The 18,065-nt window shown below is 36.2% G+C and overlaps 1 protein-coding gene across 1 annotated transcript in view; it reads right to left on the bottom strand.

Moving 5' to 3' along the window:
- Nucleotides 1–18,065, bottom strand: part of BCHE (butyrylcholinesterase) — a 67,823-nt gene that overhangs the window by 7,775 nt on the left and 41,983 nt on the right. Inside the window, exon 3 of the mRNA XM_006150298.2 lies at nucleotides 783–949. Within this exon, the coding sequence (XP_006150360.2) occupies nucleotides 783–949 (167 nt within the window). The remainder of the gene's footprint in view (nucleotides 1–782; nucleotides 950–18,065) is intronic.

Raw genomic sequence — 18,065 nt, 5'->3', positions numbered from 1 at the left:
ACCCTAACACGAAAACCTCTCCAAAAAAAAAAAAAATTGGCTGAATAACAAGTAGGGCCCCATCTTAGTTTCCCTACCAGATTTTATTTTTTTCCATGGGAATTCATAATTCAGTTTTCTTTATTCAACTACTGAAGTGTGGTTCACACAGTAACCCACCAAAACATAAACAAATTTGCTCGATAAAAGTTGCTAAAATAATGTAACCTTTGGGACCAGCAGGGGCACTGGACTCTCACAAGGCCAACAACAGTTCAAGTACTGGACCTCATGGCTTGATTTCTCACTTTACTTTTCTTTCTCTCTCTATATATATTTTCCTCTGATCAAATTAAAAACTAATAATAACAGGGTCAGAAGGTGGTGTGATGGTTGAGGGTGCTAGAGTCCCATGTGGCCGAGGATGGTTCAAGTCTGAGACCTGGTGGCTTGCTTTCTCTCTCTCTCTCTCTCTCTTGCTCTGTCCCTCTCTGGTCAAAATTGAAATAAATGAATAAATAAATAAAGTTAAATAAAATAATTCTTAAAAATGGAAAATACTACTAATAAATATAGGCAAATAAAATAATACTTTAAATAATAACAAATAAAATCAAATAACTTTAAAAATAATGTAATCATAAAAAATCAAGTAACTGCAAAGTTTGGATATCAAAGATATGTATATTAGATATCAAAGGTACATATTATATTGTGAACTATCACCACGCTTTGAGTAGTTTATATTTTCCCCCTTTACATACTCCCCAATCACTTCATTATGAACCACTTAAAAAGCACACCTGTCATTTCCAAGACTTTGGGAAAAAATAGTGTCCAGAATCGACATTGTTGAGCACGTAGTTTGGTGTATATCTCCGGTGACTCTGTATTCAAGGTTAGATACTTTGATTCAGTGCTTTTGAAGACTGACCATCTTGTGGTGTCGTTCTGAATTCCACTGGGATTTCTAAATAATTAAATAGAGACATTATAGTTCTATTGAAATCATTATCAAATAAAAAAAAATGTGGTTCTCTAAACAGTTAATAAAATCATTTAAGCAGTCAAAAAAGTGTGGATTTATTTGGATGGATGATGTCAAAGATAAATGAACGAATTGAACTGAAGGTCATATTTAGATTAACTAAGAAATACATAATTAAAGAACATTCTATCATAAATAAAAACTAAAGGTATAAGAAAAAGTAATTTAGTTCTTTCTCCTAAAATTCAGGCTAGCATAGACAAAAATCATAAGCAAAGCTCTAGTTGAACTTTTCTAAAAGTTCAGTCCATAAAATCCTTCATCATTCAAATACCTTCCATAGATTATTAATGTTTATAAATTTGGGAGTAGTGTTCATAGATACAAGTTTTCTTGTTTTGTTTTGCCAAAGTCTCTTAACCCAGTGGAGTTTGGAAAAAGAGGAAGAGATTAATTTATCCAACATGGTTATCTAGAGGCAGATCTTGCCATGAAGAACTTATATTGAATAAGCACCATAAATTCATATTTTATCATACAAGCAGACACACTCAACCATGAATTTGGGAGCTTTAGAGATAAATAGCTTTCTGATGGACTAGCTGATTTTGTGTAGAAATTGGATGATTTAATGAGAATTATTAATAACCAGAGCTATTCAAGCTAAACCAATATCATAGCAGGATGGAAACCTCTGCTTTAGGGTATTATTTGAGAGAGGTCAAGAAGAAAATTTCTTCAGATCACAGATGGCAAACTTGTCTAGGTGAATTATGTAGTCTTTTTCCTTTCTTTTAAAGCTTTAGAAACGAACAAGTCCATCTGCTGGAGGCTGGATATTAAACCAGGAGGCCATTGGTCTGATTCGGTACAGCGATTCTTATGTTCCTAAATTGCCCACTTTCCTTCTAATTCCACTCTAATTAACTTATGGCACCATTTTAACTGCGCATTCATTTCTGGCTTCTGCAAATGGTGACTTAAACAGAGCTGACTTGTACTGGAGTTCAAGAGCGAAGTACTAATGGCACTGCCAGTATTCATTTTACAAACTTGGTCCCATGAAGTAACTCATGACACTCCATATTGTAATTCAGAAACAGTAAAAGTTCCTTTTCCTATGGATATAGATATAGTTTTCAAAAGAAAAAAAAGATTGAAATTGCTGTTGAAATGATGAAGTATTTTACTCTACAATTTAAAGAAATCTCCCAAGACTTTAAAACCTAACAAGATATACAATTCTCTTCTTGTCTGTGTCAATTAAAAACTTTGTGAAATATAATGTATTTCCAAGATGCATAATTCAGAAACACCGTATTATTCTGATCTCAAAGTTGTAACAAATTTAAACATCTTGACTTTGCTGTTTTTTAAAAGCATTTTCTGTTCTTGTCACAAACTAAAGACTTTAAAGTGATAACATCTAAAAATTTTCATGAAATAGAGAAGTCTATATTTTTGCTATGAGATTCTTTTTCTACTTTGTGGTATACCAAAATGATCAAAGATCATCCATTGTAATTTTCCTTTTATGTAGGATTCAAAGGTCCTAAGACACATCTTAGTTAACCAAAAAAGGCATAGAATATCTTCCTACTATCTGTAATACAGAAAACTTCCTGCTTGTCATTGATTTTGAGCATATATGTAATGACTCATTCTATGAACAGGTTAAAGAAAAAGACATTAAATTGACTCAAGATGCTTTAAAATGTGGTTAGCTTCATGTGTATGTTTTCTGGGATTCTACAATACCAGTCTATCCAATCAATACATAAGAATTCAGATTCAGAATTCAGAGACAGTTATTCAGAACTTGCATCAGAATTCAGAGACGGTTGTTGCTAATTAAGCCATATAGTGATTTTAAAGTAAAAATAGTTCAGTATATTTTAAAATCTAGTAAAATGAAGCCATAGTTTGTAGTTATAAATTGAGAAGCCAACTAAATACTTCAATGTCATACGAGTACAGAGGGGAGACAATTCATGCTGAATAATTTCTTTTTCTTTTTTAAATAATTGTTTATTTAACTTTATTTATTTATTTATTTCAATTTGACCAGAGATATACAGAGTGAGAAAGAAAGAGAGAAAAAGAGAGTAAGAAAGCAGTGGGACTCAAACCATGGTCGGCCATGTGGGAGTCTAACTCTCTTAACCACCACACCACCTGCTTGCTCCCATATTGGCTAATTTCTTAAATAATTCAATATCCATGAGCTCAAATTATATTCCATGTCACACAAATAAAATTCTATTTTGAATGTAAAAAGCTATAAAATAATCTGAATTTTAAAAATGAATTTATTCACTAATTTACTGAGTGTATATTATTTCAAGCATTATCAGTGTTACAGAAGTGAGAGTCAATGGAGACAAAAAAAAAATTCCTTCAACTTGCAGCATTCAGTCTATGAAACACAATAAAAAGAAATCACTGAAGAAAATACGTAATATGTTATATGGTAATAGGTGTGGGAGATAATGAAGTAAGAACTGAGGATAAGACATGGCACCTGAGTAAGTATGAGAGTGTATGTACAGGGAGGTCATCGTGAGGGGATATATAAGAATTTAATTGGTCTTTGTCTCTAGTTTTCTACCTTCAGAAGCAACCCCTAAAGCCTTAGAGTCAAATACCATACCTGGTAGTTTGTGCTAACAAGATGATTTATAGTGGGCACCTGATAGTTCCAGCTAATGAAATTCCAATAAAAACTCTGGATAGCAAAGTTCAGATGAGCTTCCTTAGTGGCAATACCCCAAATGCTCATTGCCACTACTGAGTACAAAGCAGCTTTGCTTTTATAACCCTGTAAGTCCAAGACCCTGCTTTATGTCTCTTCCTTTGACTATTCTGATTTATATTATTTTGCTATAATAAAACTGTAATTATAATTATGGAATTTTCCTGAGGTTTGTGAGTCAGTCTAGTGAATTATTAAACCTAAACCTAAGGAAATCCACAGAGTCTCAAATTTGTAGCCAGGTGATCTAGAGTGAGAGTACTTTTGAACTACCGAACTTGTGACTGGTGTCAGAAATCTGGTGCTAATTTGGCAGTCTAGACAGCTATGATCTTTTTTTGTTCATTTGTTTTTTGTTTTGTTTTTGTTTTCCATAGGGCACACACACTCACCACGGAGAGACAGAGAGAGGGAAAGTGAGAAATCACCTCTTGAAGGGATGGATATGCATCAGTCCCTTCTTCATTCTTCTTCTGAGATTTTGGTCATCCACACATTATGTGCCCAGCATGATTTTCAAGGTGCTACATCAAACAAGGTTGGCCATGTGGAAATCTAGCACCTTAACTACCATGCCACCTGCTGACCCCAGACAACTATGATCTCAAACTTGACTTTGGCAAACTCTGGTTAGGGGGCCTCTAACATAGTTGATAAAGAAGGAATTTTTAGGTGAAGACTTGAAGGGAGAGAAAGGTGAGCCGTGAAGTTGTTGCGGGAAGGGTATTTCAGCAGAAGAAAAAAAAGCCAAGTTTGAGACAAATATAAGGCTGGGGTAGGTGGGACAGTGTGGCTACAGTGAAGCCAGGAGTAACAGAAGATGAGGTTAAAAAAGCATCAGGAGGTTCACCTTATTCAGTGTTAATAGTTTTTTGTGTTTACTTGGAGAAAGAAGTTAGAGTTTGCACAAAAAAGAGACAAGATCTCACATTACTTAGATCATCTGGCTATAATCCCAGAAATAGACTACAAAGAGTTCAAGGGCAGAAACAGGAAGATCAGTTAGGAATAATTTAGGTAAAAGATGATGGTGGCTTATACCAGGGAGACATAGTAGAAATTGAGAGGCATAATCAGATCTTGCTTGTATTTTGAAGACAGAGCCCTTGTTATGAGCCAATAAATTATTGTAGATATGAGGAGAAAAAGAGCAGTTAAGTATGACTCTAGGGATTCTAGGCTGAGACCTTGGAAAAATGAATAGAGTCACCATTACTGAGGAGAGTTTTCAAAAAGAGCATGTTTGGAAGACAATATCAAGAGTTCACATGTCAAATTCACATGTCCACATGTTAATTTTACATGTTAAATTTTAGAACTAAATGGAGATGGCAAGTAGTAGAAATTTAGTGATTCATCTTTATTTTACAGATGAATCTCTGCATTCCAGATAAATTCATGAACTCTTTAATGTAATGTTCTGTCAGGAGCATTAAAAATGTATTTTAACTTACAAATTTCAAAACATATATTTTATTTTAAAACTAGGTCCCCAGCCCCAAGGCACAGACTGATTGGTACCAGTCTGTGGCCTGTTAGGAACTGGGCTACACAGTAAGATGTTAAGAGGGGGTGACTAAGTGAAGCTTTATCTATTATCTGCAGCCACTCCTCATCACTTCCTGAACTCCATCTCCCATCAGAAGGGCAGTGGCATTAGATTCTCATAAGAGAGTTCACGCTACTGTGAACTGTGCATTCGAAGGATCTAGTTTGCATGCTTCTTATGAGAATATAATCCGTGATGATCTGATGTGGAGCTGAGGTGGTGATGCTAGCACTGGGGAGTGGCTATAAATATTTACCTACAAATAGTTGTGTAATTATTTAATTGCATCTTACAATATAATAATAATAGAAATGAAGTATACAATAAATGAAGTGTACTTGAATCATCCTTAAACCATCACCATCCACACCACCCCCACCACACCCTGCCTTCTCTAGAAAAAATGTCTTCCATAAAACTGGTCCCTGGTGCCCCAAAAGGCTGGGGAACACCAATTTAAAATAGGAATATTTCAATATATCAGTTCTTTGCATATATAGTACCTGTCCCTTTTAAGATTCTCTTCTTTCTACTCTTGTCCTACCATTTTTTTAAACAGGCCTTCCTTGGTAACTTAATTGAAGTAGCTAATCTTCATCTCTTCATCTCCTCATCTTCTACTTACTTTAACTACCAGTTTTTACTCTGTTCCCATTAGAGGTAAGTTTCCTACGAACCATACTTTGATTGTGTATGTATGTGTGTGTGTGTGTGTGTGTGTGTGTGTGTATGTGTGTTTTGTTTTGTTTTGTTTTGCTTTGCTTTTTTTGAGGCAGATTTTTTGCTGTAGGGCAAAAAAGCGAAATATCACCCCTGAGGGGATGGCCAGGCCACAATCTCTTCTCCTTCGTTCCCCCCTGGGATCCTGGGCACACATGCATGCATGCCAAATATGAGTTTTAAGCCATCTGATCTGGGACTCAAACCATGGTCAACCACATGGGAGACCAGTGATGTAACTATTATGCCATCTGCTGGTCACAGTTGTTTTGTTTACAACCTAAACTTGCCTGACTCAGTATACAGGCAAAGAATATGATGAGAATAAGCAAGAAATATCAAAACTGATCATTGAAGTTATCTCTTTGTCCTTTAACTATTGTAACTATTCGCATCTAAGAACTACTATCCCAAAGAAAATCATATTTCACAAACAATAATTTCTCCATTTTCAGGAAGATTAGTATTCTAGGATAAATAATGTAAAATTCTGCTTCAAATAAGTTTTTACTGTGACAATGAGATGTCCTTGGACAATTTTATTATGTGCCTCACATGTAAATTATTTACTTGATTGACACAGTATGTTAATGTTTAAATAAAAATAATGTACAACACTTAAACTATGCGTAAACGAAGTACATTTTAAAAGGGAGATGCACAGGGCCTCTCCTTTAATACAGTTACTAAGCACTGTGCATAGAAAGTCAGATCTCACATGGCCATCTGTGGTTCTAATCCCACTCCTGGTGGCTTGGAAAACCACAATGGGTGCATGTGTATGTGCATCTAAGTTCTCAAGGGAAGGAGAAAAGGAGAAAAAAGGATTGTGCCATGACCATGACTCATTGGGAAGTTCTTTCTTTCTGGCCAGCACAAGGAGTAAGACAGAAAAAATGAGAGGTGCAGATTTATTACCCTTAGGGAAATTAGAAACCAAGGGAAGAAAACTGAGCAAAATAATAAAAATAAAAAGGAAACATTTAGTTATCATGATTAGTCATGGTAGCAGTAAATATAAATGTTCACAAATTGTTTCTATTATTTTAACATATTTATATAAGGAGGAGACAAAGCAATTTTTAGGTAGTAGACATATTTACTCTTCATATTTAAACATACACTATGAATTCATAGTGCCATCTCTTTTAGGAAAATGTGCAGACACAGGTGAAACAGTGACAATTAATAAACTAAAAAGTATAAATAAAATTATTTCTCCCAAAAGCATGTTCTCTGCTTCATTTTGAATACAGAGAACTCTTTGTAATAAATGTGGCTATTAAATGAATTTTGAAGTAGTTTTTGATTCATTCTAGAGGAATTTTCTGTGACTACAATACATTTATAAATTTGACCCACTTCCATTATTGATTTCATTTAATTGTTCTAAAATCTGTGCGATCTTAATCTTTAAATGACCAAAGATAACTTTCTGAAATTAAATATATTAATTGTAGCACTTATTCTTAATTATATGACCGACTAAAATGAGTTTAATATCCACTGACTTCTATTACAGTGACTTAGCACTAATTTATGAAGGCATTACAAATAATTCAGTCACATTGGTTCCATTTTAACCCACAAGGTAAAGTCCTAGGTTGACTGCTTAGTCTTATAAAATTTCTGATACTGAACTTTATGGTTTTCTGCAAGGTTCCAAGACAGATCTTTAAAGACAAATGGAACACTTCGATTAAATTTATTTCACAAACAGACATACCCTGTCTTGGTCTGTTTGGGTTGCTATAATCTAATATCATAAATAGGTCACCTATAAACAGCAGAAATTTGTTTCTCACAGTTCTGTAAACTGTGAATTCAAGATTAAGGCTCTGGAAGATATGGTGTCTGAGGAAATCCTGCCAGACCCCCCATGCTATATCCCATCACTATGGAAGGGAGAAGGTCTTTGAGGTCTCTGATATGTAGGCAATGATTTTAGGTGTAAGGACTCTGCCCTCATGATTTAATCACCCACCGAAGGCCCCACCTTCTAATATCATCACATTGGGAGTAAGGATTGTGATGTGCGTGTTTTGGGAAGAAAGAAAATTTCAGTCTCTAAAACACAAGACACCAACACACATATGCATATGTGTGTGTATATTCTTCAGTTTGAATCTTAGGAATATCAATAACAGTGGAACAAAAGAAAAATAAATAAATAAAATCTGAAACTTCACTCAGTTTTTCCAAGTTTCACTTATACCCTCCATTTTGACTTATGATAGTTTGTTAAGAAAATTTTTATAATTACTATTTTCCTTCTGGATGTACTAAGGGGAAAAGAGTTATTAAAGCATTATGGACTGTATAACGATGCAGTTTACACAGAGAGTTTTTAAAGGTGGGTTATTTGCAATTCATATTATATTTAATGCAAATATGTAAATAGAGGTCATTTCTAGTATTTGTTTTTATTTCCTGATATTGTTATTGCAAACGGTGGTAGGGTAAAAAATGTTGAAAATTCATTAAATTGTCATTTCTTTTTTAAAGAACTTTTTATTTAATTTTATCTATTATTATTATTATTATTATTATTTAATTTGTTATACAGCACATGCACTCACTAGAGAGAGACAGACAAAGAGAAGAAAAATGAGAAAACAAGCCGTCATGTCCAATATTCGAACTACTGTTGGCCACATGGGAGTCCAGCACCTTAACCCTCATGTCACCTGTTGGTCCCAGAGCGCCTTTCTTACTTAAACATTTAGGTTTGTTTTTCTAGGTAAGAAGCTAGGTAACCAGAGGGATGGGTAGGATGGAACACCTAAGAAGTTCATATAGTTCAGAACTTCATGATGACTTCTTGGATCTGTAATACTGTGTGAATGTATCCATGGTCAATTTGATTGTTACCTACATCGTGTGTGTGTGTGTGTGTGTGGTGAGTGTGTGTATGTATGGTATTTTAGACAGGGTTCTGCTGTGTCGGTATCCTCCTGCCTCACCCTCTCAAGTAGCTGGCACTCCAGACACATGCCACACATCCAGTTTTGTAAGGTGGATTCAAAATTATCTTGGTCTCCCATGTGGCCTCATCTGTGAACAACTGTGTCCAGTTTGTAGCTGGACCATCAAACTTGTTATTAAATTTTTACCACTTAATTATTCTTAACTAGTGGACTAAACTCCTTGCTCATCTTTGTAGAGACATAGAAAAAGTGGCTTTTAAGATGAAAGAAGAGGAAAAGAGAACAGAGGGAGAGAATAAAGGAGGGAAGAGGGGAAGAGGAGAGGAGAGGGGAAGAATCCTGAAGAAAATATATCATCAATTTGATCCAAAGGTAGAAACACATCAATGAGCTAAACTTTCTAGGAAAGTCAAAAAAAAAAAAAAAAAAAAAAGGAAGTCTTATTTTCACTCAGCACTAATAAAGAGGGACAAATTACATTTCCTTTAAATACATACTAGGAAGGCTAGATATATTTAGCAGCACATGATCTTCTAGCTTTAAGAATAATTAGCAGCTGTAGTAAGTGGAAGCATGTGAAGTATGGGATGAGGTTTCAGCACTAGCAATAAGCACAAGCCAATTATGATATAATATTGCTAGATATGTGCTATGAAAGTAGATGCCTTAAAGTAAGAAAGAACCATCCGGTCTGAAGTATGGAAAAAAATACATAGAGCTAAATTCTGTAAATGAGGTGAGACTTCTTGAATGGCTGATCCCTCAAGAATCATATTTTACTCAGATCTTCCTTTTCTTCCCCCTCCCCCAAACCAACATCTTAAAAAGAGCTTTACACAGGTTGTGATTTCATTTTGTTAAGTTACATTTAATAAAAATAAAGTTTAAAAATGTCTTAAAAGCACACAAACATGCTTCACGTTTCAATCCAAATCAAAATCCTCCAACCCATTTTTATCTTTCCCAAAGCGGACATTTCTTTTTCTCCAACATTTATAAGTGGAGATGGAGTGTCCACTTTAAGGCACGTTTTCTATATTTCACAAGAACATTTAAATCTTAATTAGCATTTAAAAGTGGGTTGTGTACTTAACTCACTCTCCTAAATACTTCGCTGAAACAGTTGGATAGAGTCCTGAAAACAAATGGATTCCCAGAGCACCGTTCTCTTTCAGTAATTAGGCTGCATGGCGCATCTTCCGTTGTTCATCCCTGAAAGGGCAGTGGGCTCCCTGACAAAAGCCCTCTAAGATCTTTACTATACTGTTGGTATGATGGATGAAAAAGCTTTCATGCTCTGGAAGATTATTCTTCCTGCTTTCCTCTGCATTGTTTGGACAGAAGGGTTTGCATAATTAGCTGGAGAGTTAAAGAGGAATACCAGGCAGTGCTTAGCATTCCCCAGCTCTCCAGAAAATAAACTGGGCTGAGTATTCGATCAATTTAAAGAGAGCAAGAAATTTCCCTCCTCCTCTCCCTCCCTTCTTTCCTGCTTTCTCCCTCCCTTCTTATACCAGCATGGCAAGTACCTTCAGATGCCCCAATTTCCCACTGTGAAGATGCATGACATTTGTACCTCGTTTTGTTTTCTAGAGAGAACAGAACGACTGCTGCCATTTGGATGCGATCCTATGGGTCCCAGAGGAATTGCAGTCCAATCGTCTGTGGGAAGTTCAAAGGTACTCTCACATAATAGCGCTAGAGCACTTAGTTTAATAAGGGGGCAGACTGCATTAATTATGGATAAGAAAAATTTCCCAAACTTGAAACAAATTAGTTTCATTTTTGAGTTCCAAATTCCATCAGTTTTGCTTACTCATGTCAGTTTGCTCTAAGTCGATGGCAGCAAGCCCATAGTTTCAGGAATGAGCCCAGGGAATGCCAAGAACAAGACCTGGAAGCTTAGTTTTTCAGGAGAATATACAAGCCTTAGAATAGTGTGATTTTAAGGGAGTTCTAAAACATTAGAAAGAACTCGAGGGGCATCAGCTGGTGGCATACTGGGTACACTGCTGGACTTCCACATGACGGACTGAGGTGCAAGTCCTGAACCCAGTGATTTAAAACTCATGCCGGGCGTGTGTGTGTGCATGCCCAAAATCCTGAAAGGAGAATGGAGGAGAAGGGATTAAGGCGAGGCCATCCCTCCCAGGTGGTGACTTCTCAGTTTCTCCCTCTCTGTCTTTCTCTGTGTCTCTGGCAAGCACAAATGCCCTGTAGCAAAAATATTTCCAAAAGTAATAGTAATCATTAAAAAAAAAAGAACTTGGAAATAAAAAGCTTTAAAAAATTATGGAAAACCTCAGTTATTCACAATAGTTCTGTAACATCCAGAAAATTCTCTGAAACAAGTCACCTCATTATTAAGATTTTCTGGATGAGGACACTGAGATCTAGAGAATTTCTTATCCAGGATCATACAGCTATAATGACTAAGCTTTTACTTCAAACTTAGAAGAGCGAGCTCAGTGTCCCCAAAGTCCATAACACTAAATCACACGTCTGGTGTCTTCAAAGTTTCAGCAAAAAGGCCTCAAAATCTAAACACTAAATAATTTATATTACTGTGTTCTAATGAAAAACATTCTTTTGAGGTATTTTGGAAAACTATAATATATAGTTGCTTACAGCCCATACAAATGAGGTGTAAAAACAGTTCAGTTTAAATTTCAGAATGTGAAATAAGATCCTTTTTAGTATACATCTGTGACTATGGTTAACTATCTCATCTCCTTATTTCTTCACTAACTATTCAAAAGACAGACTCATTAGCTTACAGCATAGTTGGTAAACTTTGATAAACAAAATACTTTTAAACTTCTAATTATTGTGTTTTCTTTTTTCCTGTTTTATTTGCATTCTTTACAAAAATCCAAGTCCATTTTCAAACTTTGTTCTCTCTCCATAGTGTGGTAGTATCTCCCAATTTTATCTATTATTATTATTATTATTATTATTTAATTTGTTATACAGCACATGCACTCACTAGAGAGAGACAGACAAAGAGAAGAAAAATGAGAAAACAAGCCGTCATGTCCAATATTCGAACTACTGTTGGCCACATGGGAGTCCAGCACCTTAACCCTCATGTCACCTGTTGGTCCCAGAGCGCCTTTCTTACTTAAACATTTAGGTTTGTTTTTCTAGGTAAGAAGCTAGGTAACCAGAGGGATGGGTAGGATGGAACACCTAAGAAGTTCATATAGTTCAGAACTTCATGATGACTTCTTGGATCTGTAATACTGTGTGAATGTATCCATGGTCAATTTGATTGTTACCTACATCGTGTGTGTGTGTGTGTGTGTGGTGAGTGTGTGTATGTATGGTATTTTAGACAGGGTTCTGCTGTGTCGGTATCCTCCTGCCTCACCCTCTCAAGTAGCTGGCACTCCAGACACATGCCACACATCCAGTTTTGTAAGGTGGATTCAAAATTATCTTGGTCTCCCATGTGGCCTCATCTGTGAACAACTGTGTCCAGTTTGTAGCTGGACCATCAAACTTGTTATTAAATTTTTACCACTTAATTATTCTTAACTAGTGGACTAAACTCCTTGCTCATCTTTGTAGAGACATAGAAAAAGTGGCTTTTAAGATGAAAGAAGAGGAAAAGAGAACAGAGGGAGAGAATAAAGGAGGGAAGAGGGGAAGAGGAGAGGAGAGGGGAAGAATCCTGAAGAAAATATATCATCAATTTGATCCAAAGGTAGAAACACATCAATGAGCTAAACTTTCTAGGAAAGTCAAAAAAAAAAAAAAAAAAAAAAGGAAGTCTTATTTTCACTCAGCACTAATAAAGAGGGACAAATTACATTTCCTTTAAATACATACTAGGAAGGCTAGATATATTTAGCAGCACATGATCTTCTAGCTTTAAGAATAATTAGCAGCTGTAGTAAGTGGAAGCATGTGAAGTATGGGATGAGGTTTCAGCACTAGCAATAAGCACAAGCCAATTATGATATAATATTGCTAGATATGTGCTATGAAAGTAGATGCCTTAAAGTAAGAAAGAACCATCCGGTCTGAAGTATGGAAAAAAATACATAGAGCTAAATTCTGTAAATGAGGTGAGACTTCTTGAATGGCTGATCCCTCAAGAATCATATTTTACTCAGATCTTCCTTTTCTTCCCCCTCCCCCAAACCAACATCTTAAAAAGAGCTTTACACAGGTTGTGATTTCATTTTGTTAAGTTACATTTAATAAAAATAAAGTTTAAAAATGTCTTAAAAGCACACAAACATGCTTCACGTTTCAATCCAAATCAAAATCCTCCAACCCATTTTTATCTTTCCCAAAGCGGACATTTCTTTTTCTCCAACATTTATAAGTGGAGATGGAGTGTCCACTTTAAGGCACGTTTTCTATATTTCACAAGAACATTTAAATCTTAATTAGCATTTAAAAGTGGGTTGTGTACTTAACTCACTCTCCTAAATACTTCGCTGAAACAGTTGGATAGAGTCCTGAAAACAAATGGATTCCCAGAGCACCGTTCTCTTTCAGTAATTAGGCTGCATGGCGCATCTTCCGTTGTTCATCCCTGAAAGGGCAGCGGGCTCCCTGACAAAAGCCCTCTAAGATCTTTACTATACTGTTGGTATGATGGATGAAAAAGCTTTCATGCTCTGGAAGATTATTCTTCCTGCTTTCCTCTGTATTGTTTGGACAGAAGGGTTTGCATAATTAGCTGGAGAGTTAAAGAGGAATACCAGGCAGTGCTTAGCATTCCCCAGCTCTCCAGAAAATAAACTGGGCTGAGTATTCGATCAATTTAAAGAGAGCAAGAAATTTCCCTCCTCCTCTCCCTCCCTTCTTTCCTGCTTTCTCCCTCCCTTCTTATACCAGCATGGCAAGTACCTTCAGATGCCCCAATTTCCCACTGTGAAGATGCATGACATTTGTACCTCGTTTTGTTTTCTAGAGAGAACAGAACGACTGCTGCCATTTGGATGCGATCCTATGGGTCCCAGAGGAATTGCAGTCCAATCGTCTGTGGGAAGTTCAAAGGTACTCTCACATAATAGCGCTAGAGCACTTAGTTTAATAAGGGGGCAGACTGCATTAATTATGGATAAGAAAAATTTCCCAAACTTGAAACAAATTAGTTTCATTTTTGAGTTCCAAATTCCATCAGTTTTGCTTACTCATGTCAGTTTGCTCTAAGTCGATGGCAGCAAGCCCATAGTTTCAGGAATGAGCCCAGGGAATGCCAAGAACAAGACCTGGAAGCTTAGTTTTTCAGGAGAATATACAAGCCTTAGAATAGTGTGATTTTAAGGGAGTTCTAAAACATTAGAAAGAACTCGAGGGGCATCAGCTGGTGGCATACTGGGTACACTGCTGGACTTCCACATGACGGACTGAGGTGCAAGTCCTGAACCCAGTGATTTAAAACTCATGCCGGGCGTGTGTGTGTGCATGCCCAAAATCCTGAAAGGAGAATGGAGGAGAAGGGATTAAGGCGAGGCCATCCCTCCCAGGTGGTGACTTCTCAGTTTCTCCCTCTCTGTCTTTCTCTGTGTCTCTGGCAAGCACAAATGCCCTGTAGCAAAAATATTTCCAAAAGTAATAGTAATCATTAAAAAAAAAAGAACTTGGAAATAAAAAGCTTTAAAAAATTATGGAAAACCTCAGTTATTCACAATAGTTCTGTAACATCCAGAAAATTCTCTGAAACAAGTCACCTCATTATTAAGATTTTCTGGATGAGGACACTGAGATCTAGAGAATTTCTTATCCAGGATCATACAGCTATAATGACTAAGCTTTTACTTCAAACTTAGAAGAGCGAGCTCAGTGTCCCCAAAGTCCATAACACTAAATCACACGTCTGGTGTCTTCAAAGTTTCAGCAAAAAGGCCTCAAAATCTAAACACTAAATAATTTATATTACTGTGTTCTAATGAAAAACATTCTTTTGAGGTATTTTGGAAAACTATAATATATAGTTGCTTACAGCCCATACAAATGAGGTGTAAAAACAGTTCAGTTTAAATTTCAGAATGTGAAATAAGATCCTTTTTAGTATACATCTGTGACTATGGTTAACTATCTCATCTCCTTATTTCTTCACTAACTATTCAAAAGACAGACTCATTAGCTTACAGCATAGTTGGTAAACTTTGATAAACAAAATACTTTTAAACTTCTAATTATTGTGTTTTCTTTTTTCCTGTTTTATTTGCATTCTTTACAAAAATCCAAGTCCATTTTCAAACTTTGTTCTCTCTCCATAGTGTGGTAGTATCTCCCAAGCATCAGAGAGCTCATCTTGGAACAATCAGAACAGCATTATCCTACATATTTTTATGCTTCTAGAAAATCTAATTGCTATTTCAGTTGAACAATCTTTTCTTTGGCTTATATACTTGCACAGCACTGAAAATCACATATTGAATTTAACGGAAACATTTTTAAGATGTGAAATTCTGTGTAATGTTAGATATCAATACACATGATATCTAGTAGGTATGGAAAGTATTTAGATAATATGATTAATATATTGCCACCGAATTTTAAAAGGGACATATGTAGGGGCCAGTAGGTGGTTAAGGTGGTGTATCCTACATGACCAAAAGTGATTCAAGTCCTGGACCCAGCAGCTTGAAACTCATGCCAGGTGCATGTGCATGCATGCCCAGAGTCCCAGGAGGACAGGAGAGGAGAAGGGATTGTGGCATGGCCATCTCCTGGGGGGAGGAGTGATTTCTTGCTTCCTGTTTCTCTGCCTTTCTGGTGAGCACACATGCCCTATAGCAAAAATATCTAAAGGAAAAGACGCTGGGCACATGTGTGTGCATGCCCCAAATCCTGAGAGGATAATGCAAGAGATGGGATTGCAGAATGACCATCTTCCCAGGGACTGGTTTCTCACTTTAACTCTGTCTGTCTCTCTAAGGTGAGTGCGTGTGCCCTATAGCAAAAACATAAAAAGTAAACAATAGGAAAAACTGTGTATTTTATTTTATTTGTATATCTACATATTAGACACTCTTCTAGGAAGTAAAGATTTAAAAAATAAATTGTTAAGATACCCAGAAAGAGATGTCATTTTTTTGGAGAAACCCGTCAACACAAGAAGTTCTTTAAGTCAGTTTTATTGCAACAGAATAGAGCCCAAATCATGCTGAATAAATATTTCAAATTGAACACCCAAGGAAATTGAATTTCTAAACATTAAGATGGTATTGCATACAAAATAATCTTCCTTCATTTTAATGATCAATTTTAGATCATTTCACTACAAGTTGAAAACTTTGTACCCAAATAATGTTAAATTTCTATTAACTCTGGAGAGGTTACAATAAATACATTTTTACTGCTTACTATATAAAATGCCATGTTTTTCAATATTTCTTTTAGTCTACTGATTATTTGACCAATAGTTAATAAATTACAATTATGTCTTCCAGATTTTTCAGTATTTGAAACATATTTTTTAAGACTAAGTCTGGGGGCCAACAGATGGCGTGGTGGTTGAGTGCTGGACTCCCACGTGGCCGACCATGGTTTTAGTACCAGACCTGGAGGCTTGCTTTCTCACTTTCCCTCTCTCTCTTTCTCTCTCTTTCTGTGTATGTCTCTCTCTGGAAATATAAAAAAAAAATAATAAATGAATTAAAATAAAATAATTCTTTAAAAAATTTAAGAAAATAAAAAGACTGAGTCTCATCACATTGCAATCCTGCTTCAGGGCCCAGGTGAGGACCACGGGCTGATGCCAGTCTGCCCAACTCTGTTAATATACAGGGTCTTGTTATGTTGCCTAGGCCAAACCCAAACTCGTGATCCTCCTGCTCTGCTTCCCGGAGTCTCTGGGATTAGAGCTGTGTGGTACCACACTCAGCCTTCAGGTTGGGGCAGGAATCAAACCAGGACCTCCTAGGCGGTCCCTGCATATAGAGCACAATATTTGAGCAGTGTGTGTCACCGTGGCTAAGTCAGTATTTGAAGTTTTACGAGGTTCTAGTTTAGCCTTCACTTATTTTCCATGAAAACATTTTATTTTATTAACATAATAAATGGGAAATATTTTATAAGGATTTTCTAATTATAAGTTGTTTCAATTCAGTCTTTTTTTTTGTTGTAGAATTTTTTTGCTTTAGAGTGTATGCGCTCACCAGAGAGAGAGAGAGAGAGAGAGAGAGAGACAGAGACAAAGAGAGGGAAAGTGAGAAATCAACAGGAATGGCCACACTGCAATCCCTTCTCCATACTCTGCCTGGGATCTTGGGAACACATGTACATGTGCACAGCCTGAGTTTCAAGCCACCAGGTCCAGGGCTCAAACCACAGTGGACCATGTGGGAGTCCAGCGACATAACTGCTATGCCATCTGCTAGTCCCTCAATTCACTGTTTACTGTGTTTTTTGTTTTATTTTTTTTCCCCTTGATTTTCTTTTGCTTAAATAATTTTAATTAATTAATTTTGAGAAGTTTTTGCCTTAGGGTACATGATCTCACCAAAGAGAGAGAGGAAAACATTGAAGGAGAAAGTGAGAAATCACTCCCCAAGGGAGATGGCTACACCACAATCTCTTCTCCTCCAATCTCTTCCCAGGACCTTAGGCATGCACACACAAACACACACCTGACATGATTTCCAAGCCATTAGATCTGGGACTTGAACCACGGTTGGCCATGTGGGAGTCCAGTGACATAACTGCTATACCATCTGGTGGTCCCCATAAATAATCTTAATTTTCTTCAAGATGAAGATTACGATCATTAATTAAAGTTGAAGTTTCCTGGAAGTAACATCGTCTAATGTCTTATTCAGTATTTTATTCTTTCTAGAATATCTGCATAAAGCTATTCTAACTTGTTCATTTTCCGTCATGAGATATGCGTCACATTGCAGACAAAGTCATTTCATTCCCAGGTAACTTTACTCACTATTAACTCTAGTTGATATAACAGACCTGCATTCAGATCCTACTAGATCCAGGCACTGGGCTATTTTAATTTTTTTTTTTTCTTGCAGGTAATATGTCTTCTAAAGCAGTAAGCTAAAAATTGTCTTTAAAATTTAACCAGAAGGTCTCACATAGAATGTATCTGAATTATCACTTATGATATAATTTTAGTTCTCTTTGCAAACAGATCTATTCCCTACCAATCCCTCCCCTTGCCACACATGCTTT

The sequence above is a fragment of the Tupaia chinensis genome, unplaced genomic scaffold (genome assembly GCF_000334495.1).
Source record: "Tupaia chinensis unplaced genomic scaffold, TupChi_1.0 Scaffold000281_1, whole genome shotgun sequence".
Lineage (NCBI taxonomy): Eukaryota > Metazoa > Chordata > Mammalia > Scandentia > Tupaiidae > Tupaia > Tupaia belangeri.
This window is presented reverse-complemented; position numbering and strand designations above follow the sequence as displayed.